The sequence below is a fragment of the Anopheles maculipalpis genome, chromosome 2RL (genome assembly GCF_943734695.1).
Source record: "Anopheles maculipalpis chromosome 2RL, idAnoMacuDA_375_x, whole genome shotgun sequence".
NCBI classification, from domain to species: domain Eukaryota; kingdom Metazoa; phylum Arthropoda; class Insecta; order Diptera; family Culicidae; genus Anopheles; species Anopheles maculipalpis.
In genome coordinates, this window is record NC_064871.1 from 74,498,850 (window position 1) to 74,514,668 (window position 15,819).

Below are 15,819 nucleotides of genomic sequence, written 5' to 3' on the forward strand. Positions count from 1 at the left end.
CCTGGAACGTGTAGAATTCGTCAAGCATTTCGTCGACTGAATATTTGCCCTACTGTGATAGCCCTACCCAAGGTTCCTGGCAGACGTTCGATCCTACAGAAGCAAGAGAGAAAAGAACAACCCGAAGAAGGTCACCTGTTGCACGAGTCGCAGCTCACAGTTGTACAAGTCGCGCTGTAATCAAATGCAAATTCGCTGTTACGCCTGAAGCGAACAAGTGAAGGGCGAAAAGTGCAACATATCATACAAAACAAATCGTCATTGACCCAAAGAAGTCACCCAAGCAGTGTGTAAATCTGCGACACAAAAAGGGCTGCTTGTAGTGGGCAGAGTTGAAACATTAAGCAAAAAACCCCACCCCGTTCCCGTTCGGCAGCTGCACAAAAGGGGCAGATTCAGACAATCTCTCCAAAGATAAACAACCAAACCACAATGCATTACAGCGGGAAGATGCACCGGACGATGCGCGGGATGGTGTGGATCACGATAGTGGTGGTAGCGGTCATGTTACCGCTAACGAACGGTAAGTTGTAGTTTTGTTTGTCTTCAGTTCCATCGCCCCGCCAAGGGATGAGAAGAGTGTGTACTTAGAGCTTTCCTAAGACGATAGTTTCGTTCCTCCTGCCGACAGACACCGCCGTCGGTCAGTGCAAAACTGCCGTCGTAATGGCACTGAGATGCGTGTTTAGATTGCTTGTCTTGCTTGTCGCTGTAAACAATGCAAGGGATTTTCTTGCTCTGGTGTGTCGGTGGAAGGTAACAGAGTCATTTTTCAACTCGACTGTAGATAGCCCTTCCCTTCCGCAACCTGTAAAACGCGTGTCTCACGATCGAGATTAAGCCGCTTCGTTTGTTGCATCCAATCCATCTGTGCTTCGTCGGGCAACCAGGCTCAATCTCGATTGCATTGTATCGGTGTTAACGTTCAGACCCGTGGTCAGCAAGATAGTGTTTTGGACGTTGGGTTGATCTTGTTCGGTGGATAAATTTCCTTGACCCGTGGGTGCTCATCGTTTGATTAAGATAACGCGTGTAAACGCGTTGCACTGCTTGTCATCCTATTGTAAGCAATGTTAATCCGCAGCCGCGGCAGGGTTGGTGATTGTTGGGGTTAATAGAAACACGATGACACAGTAGAGGAACATTTCGTGCAACATTCAGTTATGTTTGTGGGCTTGTTTTTTTAAATACGTTATTGACTCAGTTATTTGTCTTGGTTTAGGGCAATTTTTCAGGAACATCAAAACGTCATCAGAGTAGATCACAAATCTTGCGAGTGATTGTACTAGCTCAATAATTTGTTAGTTTATTTATAAACTCAGCGGACCCCAAGACCTTTTAAAAGTATCTTACAAGATATCTTAATTATACAAGCAGTACAAGATATCAAAAAGCTAGTCAAGACACCAAGACCTTGTAACCAAGTGACCAAGACCAAAACCAAGGCCAAGACAACGAGTACACAGACTCACGCAAATTGGGGTCGTAGCGGTCACACACAAAAATCAAACTCACGACAAATTAACAAGAATTGATCAGAGGAATCCAAAGAAGTACGGCGTTCCTCTACGTCAAGTGATTTCCCAGCACGGAAAGTTCTCTCCTGTACGTAAAGGTTGATCGCAGAGAGTACAGGATCTCTCCATGTGACAGGCAGGCTGCCACGGCGTATAAAGCCCCAGGAGTGCATAGCGACCACCACATTCTACGGGAGTCCAGCAGGAACTCGAATTTTGTGAATGTTAGTTTTAGCTGGACTCCAGGCGCGCTAAAGATCGAGCTGTTGAAAGCGATCACCTCACACTGCGGATGCATATTCTACGACTGATCGGACAAGCGAGTAGTCGAGCGTTGGTACCGAATTCGGGTCTCTTGGATCTTGCGTCAGACGCTTAATGCTCCAATTCCTTCCCCAAGTTTTACTTTGGAGCAGTTGTGCTATTTAGTGCCCACATCATGATATCAGCTGCTGTGATATAGTCTTGTTATATCTTCCGCTATTGCTGCTGCTTCTTGTGACTTGTTGTCATATGATGTAATAATTCCTAGACTAATTTATTTTATTTATTTATTTACAATTGAATATGACGGTCCAGTGCCGTATTGTCAATTCCTAGACTAATATCTCCTTAAATATTGAAATTTTCTTGCAAAATTTATATTTTAAGAAAATAATTGATGTAGTTAAAATATTTTACCTTAGCAGAAAAATTCAAGCAAATAACGAACCTAGTCTATCCGGCCTTCTGGTGCAAAATTTCTGCTCCAATATTAATTCAACCCCAACCTAGTACAGCAAGCAAAAGCTTCACCCATTTAATTTGGCCCACAATTTGAAGCCGCTCAGCCTTATCCACCCACCGAAACTTGAATTTCATTTCGCGTAGGAAAAGTCCTGGTAGGTAGAGAAAAACTAACAACTTCTGCCCGTAACCACCTCTTCCTATGAGCGGATGAGTTCCAATTAAGAAGCTAGCTTACCTTTACTGCCTTTTCTGCGCGTGGCTAAATAATTTTCTTGTTGTGGTGAAAATAATGAGGCAGCATCGAAAGTTTGGCGTTTGTTTCGGGGTTTTTTTTTTGTTATCATCCCCAGCGTGGCGTAATTTAGAGTGTAAACGGTGCTGTTCCCGGTGGTAATTTAGTGGGAGTTTTAAGATTTATGCAAGTAATTTCGCTGCTAGATAAGAGAGATGAGATGAGAAGAAGATTAGATTCATAGCGAGAGGCTTGGCAGAAGGGTATACTGCCAAAAAGATAGAATTATATTAAAGTTGTAGAGTTCTTAAAGTGGGCACAAAACAAACTTTTTTGCTTAAAAATATAAAGCGTTTAAACGTGCCCCGTTTAGTTCGGGAAAATATTTTTCGATCTAGCAACAACTTTGCGTTAAGCATCCTTATTTGTGGCCAGTGCTATGGTTTCCAACGAACGACTACATAATTGTCGAACCGGAAAATGACTGCGAAATGAATGAAACGGGGCATGCACGGGAACTAGTGGTCAAATAATGAAAAACCACCAACCCTGCCTACCGGGGCGTGATATTGCACTTGATGGAGTGGGGCTGCAATATTGCGTACGTAGAATGACCGCTTGCACTTTGCACTTGACCGTTTTGTGTTTTATACCCTGTCGCCTATAAATATTTAGCATCGTATTTTATTGGGACAGAGGCCCATTTTGATGGTTGCTTATTAATCGGTTGAGTTATTGCCGTGTTTTTAACGTATAAGTGTGGAACTGCTTTGCTCTTTTATGTGCAGCATGTTGCTGTGTTATACAATTGTTTCATTAGCCAGTTTTTCTATTTTATTTTAGGAAAAATTATTCACACAACTAAAATTTAAACTAAACCCCAATCTTTGAACCATCAAATCAAACGATCGTCAAATGGTATTCCATCAAAACCATTCGCTTTTGGGTGGCACATAGCTGTTTTTTTTCTTCCCTGGTTGTGGCAAACGATTACGAATCGCACGTGACGTTCGTGAAACCGTCCACTCGCAACTAAGCACACACACACACTTTCGGTTTTTTGGTTTTGACAATTTTCCCAGCATATATTTCGAGCCCTGTGTGTGTCTCTCTGCCCCCCCCCCCCCCCTCCTCCACCTCCTCCTACATGCAGCAAGTTTTGTGGTGGTTGCGGTTTGTGGGCGACCGTTTTAGCACGAAATGCTAAATGAGGCTGCCAATTATGAAATCATTCGACTGGCGCTACGGAATAATAATCAGCAAACGTTTGCCATTTTTGGGTTCGCTCGAGTACTTCGAGATGGAGAGCAAACGTTTGGCGAAAAAACAGCCTGCAACAGCCCACCCATTCCTGCGGGTACAACGGGTTCGAAATGGGTTCGATTGTTCGCGGTTTTCGGTTCAGCAAATGCAAATGACGGATAAATAGCGCTGATTGTTTTCCGTTTTAGATTCCGCTAGAGCAAGTGGACGGCAAGCGACCGAACGTTTGGATTTGTGCGTGCTTTTTTTTGTGTGTGTGTGCGATGTGTGCCGAAAATATGCGTGTGAATAATTATTTTTTCGTATGTTTCGGTGTGTTGCGTGAAAATATTGTGCTAACACTGCTATTTTCATAAATATTTATAGTATTAAATAAAAAACGTATGTTTTACATTTTAATCATGAATTACGAAAGTTTAATATTGTAAGATAAAAAGTGTTCAGTTTTAATACGGAAAATAATCTTAACTCTTTTTTAAATACCAACTAAAGAAACTGTTACTGCTATCTGTTTCATCACAAGATTGCAAATAATAAATATCTGTATAAAATGATTTTAACAAAAACAGATAAATTCTTACATTCTGCAACGAAAAATAAGTATTACTGCACACATTTTCCACGCGCTGCGCTGGATTAATTTTAAAATTAAACACCTTCCACCCGTCTCACAAAAGACGAAACTGGAAGGACAAAGCTAAGCTGGAACGATCTTATGTTCCCTAAAGTACTGAAAAATAATTATATTTGCTTGAAATTCTTTGTACGTCACATTCAGGAGATTAGCAACAGCACAGACGTTAGAATTAATAAGAAAGCGTTAAAGCAAGATTGGTAACAGAAAATAAGATTTGGAATTTATTGGTAAAATCTAAGCAGTGTTGGGAAACTAAATAAAGCTGTGATGAACATTTTGTAAGAAAAATTTATCAAAAACAACAAAGTCTTGCATAATAAAGTTATGACTTCAGAATATACAGAGCAAAGCAAGGACTAGAACAAGCAAACTTTGCTTCGTTTCTTCACACAATACAGGGTTTCGATCCATATTATCGAGCAGCACAATCACGTAGGGGGATATTTCAAATTAATATTTGGATACTGCAAGCCCATTATGAAACTTTGCAATAATATAATGGAATTGTGTATTCATTGAGGGGAAATTGGCCACGCGACTGTGTTATTTTTTTATCAATTATGGCTCAAACAAGCAGTAATTGCCAAAACTTTTGCTTTAAGTTATATCAGGCTTTTCGATCGAGTTGACAGAGGATTCCTTTGAACAACAATGAGTTCATGAGGATTTAACCCAAGATTAGTAGAACTGCTTCGATTAATTGGCAATCGGTCTACATCTCGTCTACTAGTGGATGGACAACTATCCAATCCCTTTCCCATCCAACGTTCGGTAAGACAAGGCGATCCCTTGTCAATGCATCGAAGCGATCGAATCATTCGGTATCTGCTCAGGGGCTCTGCTCAACCTCGACAAACAACGCCAGCATAGGCAACATAGGACACACAACGCCAGCCAACCAGATGCAAATTCCTTGGCTTTGCACCGAAGAACGTCTTCGACTGCTGGGAATTTTGTTTTCCAACGATGTACGCAAAGCTATGAACAGCAACTGGGATATAGTTATCCAAATGTTTCGGCAGCTGATACGCTACCACAGGATTAGAAACCTAAACCTGTGCCAAAAAATAACCCTTTTAAGCACGTTCCTGTTACACAAAGTATGGTACATTGCGTCGATCTGTGGTGCTCGCTCGATGGCTATCGCTACGATCACCTCACTCATCGGCAGCTTCCTTTGGGATGGAAATGGAGGAATAAGAGTACCCCTACAATAGCTGGCTCTTCCGCGAGACCGTGGTGGGTTGAATCTTCAAATTCCGTCTCTTAAAGCACCTGCCCTTCTATGCAATCGCTACGTGACACACAGGGAAAGCTTGTGTTTTGGAGCAAAATTCTTCATGGACCCAAGTCATTCTGCCTTACCATCAAACTACCCATGTTTAAAATTTGTGGTCCAACACCTGGCAACTCTTCCAACCAAATATCGAACAGCAACATCATCCAAAGCTCTGATAGCTGAAGCAACGAAAGGTTTACCCGATTCTAAGGTTGCGTTGGAAACTCCTTCCATACAGTGGAAAAGAGTTGGAAAAACATCAGTCGGAAGAAGGCTTTCTTCCGAGCAAATATCATGCCTGTTCCTGCTCATAAACAAAAAAAAAATAACACATGCAGTTCACAACACGCAAAGAATACCGTCTCTGAAGTGCGCGTACTGTCCTTTGGATGAGACTTTGGAGCATAAATTCGCCTCATGTCCTAGAGTCGCTCCAGCATGGATGATGATGCAGCAAGCAATAAAAACCGTAATTCCCAATGTGATACTTAGCTTCAACGATTTGCATGTTCCTATTCTAGACGGAATAAGACCAGCGCATAAAACAATAGTTTTAAGGATTTTTGCAAATTTTATCATCCACATCGCTGGACACAACGATGCTGTGATTGATGTAAATATACTGAATTGTTATTTGTAATAATGTTTTTTCTGTAATATTTATAACCCACAAACACACGAAATAATCGTTTTAAAAAAAGTTTTACTTTTCATCCATTGAAATGACTGATACGTTGTGCTGTTCTAACCAAGCTTTAGGAGACATTTTTTATATCATTTTGATGGTTTAACAGAAGAGTTCGAAAGCTGGGAAGAAATTCCATTATGTATATGACCGCAATTTACCCCTGATTTAATGTAAGATTCCACTATATGATTGCTAAGTTGCACAAGAACCTTCTAATGTTCCACTTTCCATTTGAAATATTGTATTGCGTGATTCAAAGGCTACATTCTTCTTCTTCTTGGCTTAACGACCTTTAAGGTCATGTCGGTCATTGGATGGCTTACTTGACTTTCTGATACCACGTAGTGAGGTTAGTCAGCCCTCACTATGCGGGGACTCTCCGGATGGAACTTGATCCTCGGTCCTGCCGTTTGAAGACCGGCGCCGCTATCAAAGGTTCCATTATATGAATCGAAACCCAGTATTGCAATGCTTTTAAAAGTGGTTTGGTAGCAGTGTGGTGCAAATAATATTATTATTTTTAATTACTATTAAAACACAATATGTTTTAGTTTACACTTTTACACTTTTAATGACTAGCTTTGTTAAAAGTATAGTACAATTTTGTACATTTCTTTCACTATTTTATTTATTTATTTTAAGAAACAAGCAGTTTCTCCAGTAATATTTCGAATCTGTCATTTTATGGCACAGCTAACATTTTTGAATGCAATTTTATTTCTTTATTTTTGCTGTCAATGCATATTTGCACCAGCCAAATATTACATTTTGTACATACTCATCACCATTTTATCACCAGCATACAATTTCCGCTCCACAATTTGCAATACATCCATACCCACTAGTTATTGTGTGTGCGGGTGTGTTTGGTTGTTTATTTTAGGGTCTAAATTCCTCTACACTTCCGCATGTCTAGGGCGGTGGTCGTTATTCAAATCACGCACAGTTTGTTTGTTGTTTTTTGTTTTCGGCTTCGCTGTGTTATTCAAATATTACAACGCTGCAATATGAATATTTTATGCGTGGGGAAGCACTTTGTATGCTGCCGCTGCTAGGCTAGAGCAGCTCGGGATGGTTTTCACTTACAGATATTGTCTATTTTATAGTTTGATGCTACTGCTGCTGCCTTCTTTTTTGATTTTTTGGCGCCGACGTAAAGCTTTCGGCAGATATTTTGAGAGCGCAAAGTTGTGGGAAATCTATATTCGGAACATGCTAGGGCTATCAATAAAGCAATAATAAATGGTTAAGTGAAAGCTTCCCATTACATGCTGCGTCTTTACTGGGAGTTTTAATGCTTGGTAGTAGTCCTTGTAACAGTGTAAATTATTACGCTAAACGAACATTATACGCGAGGAGTTTTATAATTTATGACGATATTTGGTGTAGTTTATTGATTTCGTGTGTTATATATATTTTATTCATAGCATGGTAAAAGAATAAGTTCCTTATCTGACCATGCAAAGAAAATCGTTTCAGTAAAATATGCTAAGTACATGAATTTACTGGTCGAATATAAACATAAATGATTTACTAATCTGGCTAGTACCCTATGTCTTATGATGCTCATTACTTATTCCTCTTCATTAGAGGCATTATGCTCTTAGTATTGGCTTATTTAAAAATGATGCCTCGCTTTGGTTATATTTCACTTTTGCTATAAAACGAACCTTGCGAGATCCTTAGTGAGACGTCTTCCACAGCGAAAAATATTCAACTTGTTCCTTACTGCGCCGCAAGAGAATTAAAGTCCAAACTCTCTTACATCACACACTGCCTCCCAGGAGGGGAATTTCTAAGCGAAGGAAGGATTTACGCCCTTTTATGCAAGGGTCCGTAATAAAGCGAAATTTATATCGAAAGGGAACCCGCTTTCCGCCCAAGGAAACCCGGAGGGTTTCCCCAGAAAATGGAGACCAGCATACATAACACACTGCGTCGGTTAGAACATTTCGCCTACCAGCCACAAATTAATGTTTCTTTTTAAGGGACTATCCACCCGGTTGGGTAACAGATAAATTGGTCAAGATATTCACGGCACGTACCACACACCTCTCCGGTGCCGTTGTGCCTGGGGGAAAGCTTTTAAGCTAGTGCGAGAGACCTGTAAGGAATTGCGTTCACTTCTTTAAGAATTCAAGCGTTTTTGTGATGTGATGCGTCGAATATTTGTTTATCATGTGTTGGGCACGTTAGAAAAAATTGTGATTGCTCCGGCACAGGTTCTTATTGATATAAATGGGCGAGAAATTGGAAGTATGTTTTATGGTGGTTTAACTGTCAAATGCACCGTGCACGTTAGGGACGGTAGGGAAATGATGGGGTCTCCTAAAGTATTAATCAGCATTCAGTTATTGGAGTATTAATGATGTGATTTTGTGTAATGTACAAATAATTGGTAAACATCGGTTCGGTTGGTACGCCGCTGCTGGTGTGTTGATGACGGCCATGACGATGTTGATTATGAGGCGTTAGTGTCGACTTGTGTTGGTCAACATGTGGGTCTCTCCCCAGCATTGCCCTCGTCCGTTTGATAAACTGAGCCGGATGTTTGTATTAAGAAAAACAGGCCGACCATGCGGTGTTGGTCTAATATTGTATGAGTCATGCAAAGGATTGGGGAAGTGTGGGTCACTGGTCAAACATTAATCAAGGTAATCATAAGCAGACCTTCAACACAATACAGGAAAGCAAAAGAACTGTACCAGCCCTTGCTTCTTTATGCTGATTTCAAGGCCCACAGCAGACGGTGGGCGTCGTCCGATAAAAATAGGTTAGTTTGCTAAGAAAAGCCTTGCCAATCCGGGCATCATCTTGGCTGCTTTGGCACGCCGGAAGATGACCTAAATCTTTTCATAAGAAAAAAGATCGAGCTGTTTACTTTTTCCGTCGGGTGGGATTCTTCCGGGTGAATTTGTTTGTTATTAACAGCTCAGGCTTCCGAAGGCTGACGACTTAACGTTCAAAGCGTGGTCGGTTCTTCCCGCGTGAAGGACATATATTTATGTCGTGCCACCACGTATCTTAACGGACACTGCAACAACCCTGATAACACTGTGTGGCCCATGATTAAAAGTATAAAAACCGGCCGGCCTTATTTCAATTTACCCCGTTTTTTTTGAGCTGCTCTGCTCGGTGATGACAAACACTCTAAGCCGAACCCCATCTACTCATCATTTTCTTTCGCTGATGAAGTTGTGCTATCTGGTGAAGTGTTGTTGTAAACAGTTTTACAAGTAGAAAATTAAAATTCTCCATGCCCGCCTGCCCGGTGCACGATGCGGGCTCATCAGCGTGTGCTGACTGCTGCCGCTTGCTTTGCCTGCACTCGGTATGGTTTAGATCAAAAAGATTCGTTTGATGCCATCGTTGGTGTAAGTTTGCGTCACTAAGTGGGGAGCGTACGCATGCTCGATTTCGTATGCTTCGGAAGCCCCTTTTCGACAAGAACCACCCTAGTCTCTTGTGGCAAAAGTTGTTAAAAAGAAAATTATGATTTAATCAAGGGCATGGCGGGATCAAACGGGAAAAGGTCACCGGCGTAGCGCATGTTACAAAATTAAAATGTTCTCAAGTGTGTTGATGTGTGAGCGGCTCCGGATGAAGCCGCCGATAGTCGAGTGTTGGGTTGACACAATTTTGTGGAAAGAAGTTGTTTTGGAATTTTTGTGAGAATTAATTGATAAATAATTTAGTAGGAATGGGGCTAGGTTTTGGATGAAATTGAACACATAAATCAATATTAATCCTCAACAAAAAGGCTCAATCAATTGTTGATTGACGAAACAAGTGTGTCTCGCCCACGAGCACTTTAGAAAGTGAGCCTTTTGTATCATCGACAGTAGTGTTTTTGTTGCTGTTTTGAGTGCTTCTCGTATGTTTTAATAAAAACGTTGAGCCACTATCATGCATCATACGGCTGTTAGCTGTCAGATGGCTAGTGGCAACTTCGCCACAGAGGCGTACCATGGTTGCGTGTGCATATGCCATGAAATTGTAAAATTCAATTATAGTCCTCCACGGTCCGGGCACTGTTGTCTTTCTCCAATTGTCCATCCGCAGTGCAGTCTGCGTCTGCAATACTCGCTCCAGTGAAATGCACAATTGTCCAGTGGGGCCTCACACATACACACACTCACACACACACACACACACACATACACACACACACACACACACACACACACACACACACACACACACACACACACACACACACACACACACACACACACACACACACACACACACACACACACACACACACACACACACACACACACACACACACACACACACACACACACACACACACACACACACACACACACACACAAACAAGTGTTGCATGTCACCAATCGTTCCGTGGAAAACTTCACCCCTTCGCCCTCAGGACATTATGTTGACGAGCACGTCGGAGTCGGAGCTTCGTCCAGTTTCCAACGCCGGCCAAAGACAAAAAGGCCGCGGCCGCACCGAAAACATCTGTATCTGTGTGGCATAAACAAGCGGCGATCCGCGAGGCGCGAGTTAAATAAATCAATTTAATAATTTGTTGAACCAATTACGTCGGTGCGCTGGTGGATGGTTGCGTTATCCGGTTCACTCAACCTCATCGCTCACACCCACTCAAACACTCCTAACACCGTCCGTCGGCCCACGTGCTGAAACCTTCGGAAAATGAAACGTTGCAGCCCCGCGTCGGTTAATTTGGTGCGCCATGAAAAAAGGGAGAAAGAGATTATTAAAAAAAAACTACTCCGGCTCTATGACATGATGTATGACAACGAAGTGAAAACGATATCGGATGATATTGATACACGGGGACCGACTGATGATGATGATGTTTGTTAATTTTCCAACAGTGGGCAGAGCGATACATTTCTTTTGCCGGTTTTTTTTCTCTTCTGTTTACGCTTGTTTGCGCTTTCATTGGGCAATTTAATAAAAGAAACAATTGCAGTTTTCGTTGTTTTCATTTTTCATAAAAAGGGTTTGTCCATAAATCATGTAATGATTGACCGTTTCATTGCTATTGAGGTGTATAGAAATTATGTAGAAAAAAAATCACCTCCGGAAATGAATCATGTTTTAGAACTTTTTTTTGTGTTGTGTCTCTTTTCATATTACAAGTCTTTCTATAAGTTTTTCTTCTTTTGTAGTTCTTGTATATTATGATGTTTGTTATTTTAAGTTTCAGTTCAGTTTTTGATTTGTTTATTTCATTTATCAATTGAATTCAATTATTATTTTCTTTTATTTACTGTTTCGAATCCTCGTAACTTTACTAGACATTAAACAACACGGTTTGTTGAGCCTTATAAGCAGAAGAACAAGAAAATGGAGCTAATTTAGTTTCGGAGTGTTGTCAGTTTTTACAAGGGTCATTGAATCACAGATTTAGCAGAGGAATAATAAAGCAGAAGAATAATAAAAGCATAGTTTTAATTAGTGCAAAGGAGAAGAATATGCAACAGAGGCGCCTGTCTTTAGACGGAAGGACCGGGGTTTGAATCCCATTAGGATCGTCCCCTCGTATAGAGGACTGACTATCCAACTACACAGTATCAGCAAGTCTAGTAAGCCATCTGATCGCGGGCGGGACCTTAGAGGTCGTTAAGCCAAAAATAAACTACAAATTAAACTAGGTAAACCTAGTAGTTCTTTTTTTTATCTGAAGAACGGATAACTTAAAAGCTAAGCTTATATCTAACAATTCACTGAAGCACAGCTGGGGGATATTTCCTTCTCCCACCATTTCCCAACACCTTATCCCTCGTGGGCTCGGTTAATAGTTTTGTTGCCATTAGCCCTAATGCTGGTAGCATGTATGGATCGGGGAGCAACAAAAACTTTGCAGAGTCTCAAAAGGAACCTGCCCCATACATATCGCCAGCATCAAGAGCACCGACAACCGCTTCTGACCGTGTACCCGTTTTTGGGACATCCTCCTTTGCCGAAAGGCGTCCGGCGTTGTTTTTGGTCGGCATAAACATTGAAATGACATACCAGTAACAGGTAATGACTGTGACCAAACATCAATAGTGTTTGCAATCTACGGAAAAGGAATAGGGGAAGGATCTAAGAGTGATTCCGGTCTCTTGGGATCACTCTTAGATCTAACAGAATTCGCACGTATTGGTAGTCCTTCTGACCCAGGATGTCGTGCATCGGCACAGCAGGGGGTTCTTCCTGATGCCCGAACGGCTCCTAAAAGCCCGGGTCTAGCCGCAATGAAATCCAAACATTACCAAAGGATTTTCTCAATGCTGTGGTAACCGTTGCTACAGCTACTAACCTTGTTGGTAGTCACTTGGTATTTAAAAAATAGTATGATAAGCATTTTTAACGTACGAAAGATTCTTTACGCTCTGATATTCTTTTAATAGAATCGCCGAGCCAGGAAAAGCTAATGTTTATACTCAAGTTCAATTAGTTAACTATGCATTTTTGTAGGGTTTGAATTTTGGCAGTGAAACGGTACATCTTTGGTTTTGAATTGCCAACAAAACAAAGCCGTACGACAAATTTTAGAACTCCCGCAAAATTGGTCTTACATTTGGCGCGGTCCACAAATTACGTAACGCAAAAATCCATATTTTTTATATCATAACAAACCGCGTACCCCCCCCCCCCCCCCTTCCTCCTGCCACAATCCAAACATGTATTTATTTATTCATTTATTTACAATTTATTATTACGGTCCATATTGATAAGGCATTTCCTCCTTATTCTTTGCCTTATGCCGGGCATACTCGGTTGTGGATGGTTATGGTGATGGTGATGATGATGATGTATTGGTGGATGTCCAAATCCAAATCCAAAAATGTACATAAATATTAAATTTAAAATTTATATAAAACAGACAAGTTAAACACTTTTTATCGCAAATATTACGAAAGGGGTTGGTTAAGTAGTAGAAGCGACAGCGGCGCCAGTCTTAACAAGAAACGAGGCGGTTATCTTTTGGGTATGGACAGGGTATGGACCAATTGTGAAGCAATCGCAAACAAAACAAGCGTTTTCTGAATTTTTGTTACATATAACATTCTGTTGCGTACCACAAAGTGGACTCCCTCTGCCCCGTGTGTAACAAATCGTAATGCTACAGGGTACCCTTCCCTCCATCACCACCTTCGAGCGCTGCGTAATTTATGGACGCCCCCTTTGTAGAATCTCGATGTACGACAAATTGTAGAACTCTTGTGGAACTGATCTTAGTCTTCATTTCTAAAGAAGGGCCCTTGTGAAACAATTCTTTTTGCTCTAGGCCATCTAGTTAGGAACTCAGCCCAGGTGCTATTCAATTAATTTATTGTAAAATATTATTAAAATTTTTATATTGCTTCAGAGTTTTTCAATATTTCACTATGGACGGCTTGGAGGTATTTTTGTTGTAGAGCGTTTATTGATTTTATATCTTTCGTCATTTTCCCCTAACCTTAGTTTCATTTTGCGATTCTTAAGACCTTTCTTTCATTTTTACTTCAATTGTATCCATTTAGTATCTTCAAAGCAATTCGTCTATTTGCAAGTCAATGATTTTGTTTCAAACTATTCAAACTAAACTTCAAAATTTTCTGTTTCTTTTTGCTCCTTTCCCTAGTAAGTAAAGCGTGATGAAATAGAGAACATTGAACAATGTTGCACGTTCACTAAAGCAAAAGTCATGCACTGAAAAGCAGAAGCATTTGCAGTACCTCGCTCGTCTTAAATCGAACGGCACCAACTTTATTGTCACTGCGTGCGTTTTCCCTGGCGGGCAGATTCGTTTCCATCTCTTTGCGCAAGAGATTTCAAAGAAAAACGATAAATAAACAGGATGAAACAGTGCAGCGCCAGCAGGCAGCAGCAGCAACATCCATTTCGAAAACAAAATTGCCCGGCCACCAACGATGATCCAGCTGCGATCCCCTTGCAAACAACTACCAGTCACTGCGAGTCTGGCTACATTAAACTGCACACTGGTTCTATCATTCCCTCCGGACAGCTTGTCCTACACACTTCTATCCCGCAGGGGCACTAAAGGATTGCAAGCAAATTTGTATCAAATGCCACAGCAAACAAAGACGTTGCATTGTTGTGCCCGGTGTCTGCCACTGTCTGTTGACACATGGTGCATTCTTGGTCCTTGGGCTTTAGAAAGCAAAAAATCTCACCGTCAAACATCTTCCGTGACGAGGCCGTCGTGAATGCTGGGCGACTCAGAACGGATGGCGCAACGAACGGTGCAGTTCACGGTGCACGCCCTAACTTTTGACGCATAATGTGTTTAAATATCTTCATCTCACTTTTGATCATTAACCACGTGAGACTGGAGGGTGGAAAATGCTTCGCATAGGGTTTCTGTGAGCTACACATGTGCAACAACTTTCTTTCAAACGAATTGTTTATTCATCTGGCAACCAGCTTTTTTTCTGATTTATTATTCTTTGCCTCCAAAACTGTTTATATTTTGAAGAAATAATAAATAATTTAAAATGAGAAGCAAAGTTGTCCCTAAGTTTGTGGCTAAATTAGTGCCTAATCTCCGTTAGCGCTCATGAATCTACTGCTGGCCGCTTTGTACGCGTGTTCTGCGAATACAGCGCCCCAAAAGAAGTGACAAAATGAAGCTTCCGTACGGGAAGCAGTTTTCGATTAGCATAGATTGTGATCAGGGTACCCCCGGTGGAGCCCGCAACCCATCCATTAGGGTCGTCCGTTACAGTAGTGGAACCGTATCGCCCTGGTAATCGTGGCCGCAATCGAGCGTACTGTTACGGCTGGGTGTCTGCTCGTCCATCGTCGTCTCGAATGGCTGCTGCCATATTTTAACCGTAAACTGTCGTGGGTAGAATGCTACAAAAAAAGAATATTATCTCTTCATTTACGCGCATCATGGTAGACGGAATTCGGAGGAAAAATGTGCAACCACTGGAGATGGTAATCGGGAGTTTCCAAGTAAAAATCTTGCCTTCCATCATCGACAGATGGATCCGTTTGTGTGCGAAAATATATTGCTGTGGCTGTCAATTTTACATAATTTTACTGTAAATTTTGTATATTCCACAATTAAAGGGTTGTTCATTTTAAATTATATGCTCGTCCAACATTAAGATATCAGCGATTAACTTCAAAACTTGATATTGGGATATCATTCAATTAGCTTTGGTCCACGACATCCTGTTGAATATTTATGTTTTCTAGCACCGAACGCATTAGCAAGCAATTATTTGCGAGATTAGTCGCCCATATTTACTGAATTCGAAGGAGCTTAATTCAGTTATGGCGTTCTGATTTAATATCTGAAGAAATTGTCCAACAGTCAGGAATCCATCCATCAGGAATTGCACAGCGGCAAAATCAGCCATTTAAAATTTTAAGTTCGGTGCCTACCAAAGGCTCAGGGTTTTCTTAAGGTTGTTTGCACATTTCTTAAGCACAGTTCTCGCGAAATTCCTATTCAATTTCCTTCAAATCAGTCTCGTAGCC

General features: G+C 41.2%; 1 protein-coding gene across 1 annotated transcript in view; it reads left to right on the forward strand.

Moving 5' to 3' along the window:
- Window positions 1-430: 430 nt before the first annotated feature.
- Window positions 431-15,819, forward strand: part of LOC126568784 (roundabout homolog 2) — a 35,848-nt gene continuing 20,459 nt past the window's right edge. The window contains exon 1 of the mRNA XM_050225412.1: window positions 431-523. Within this exon, the coding sequence (XP_050081369.1) occupies window positions 433-523 (91 nt within the window). The 5' untranslated portion in view covers window positions 431-432. The remainder of the gene's footprint in view (window positions 524-15,819) is intronic.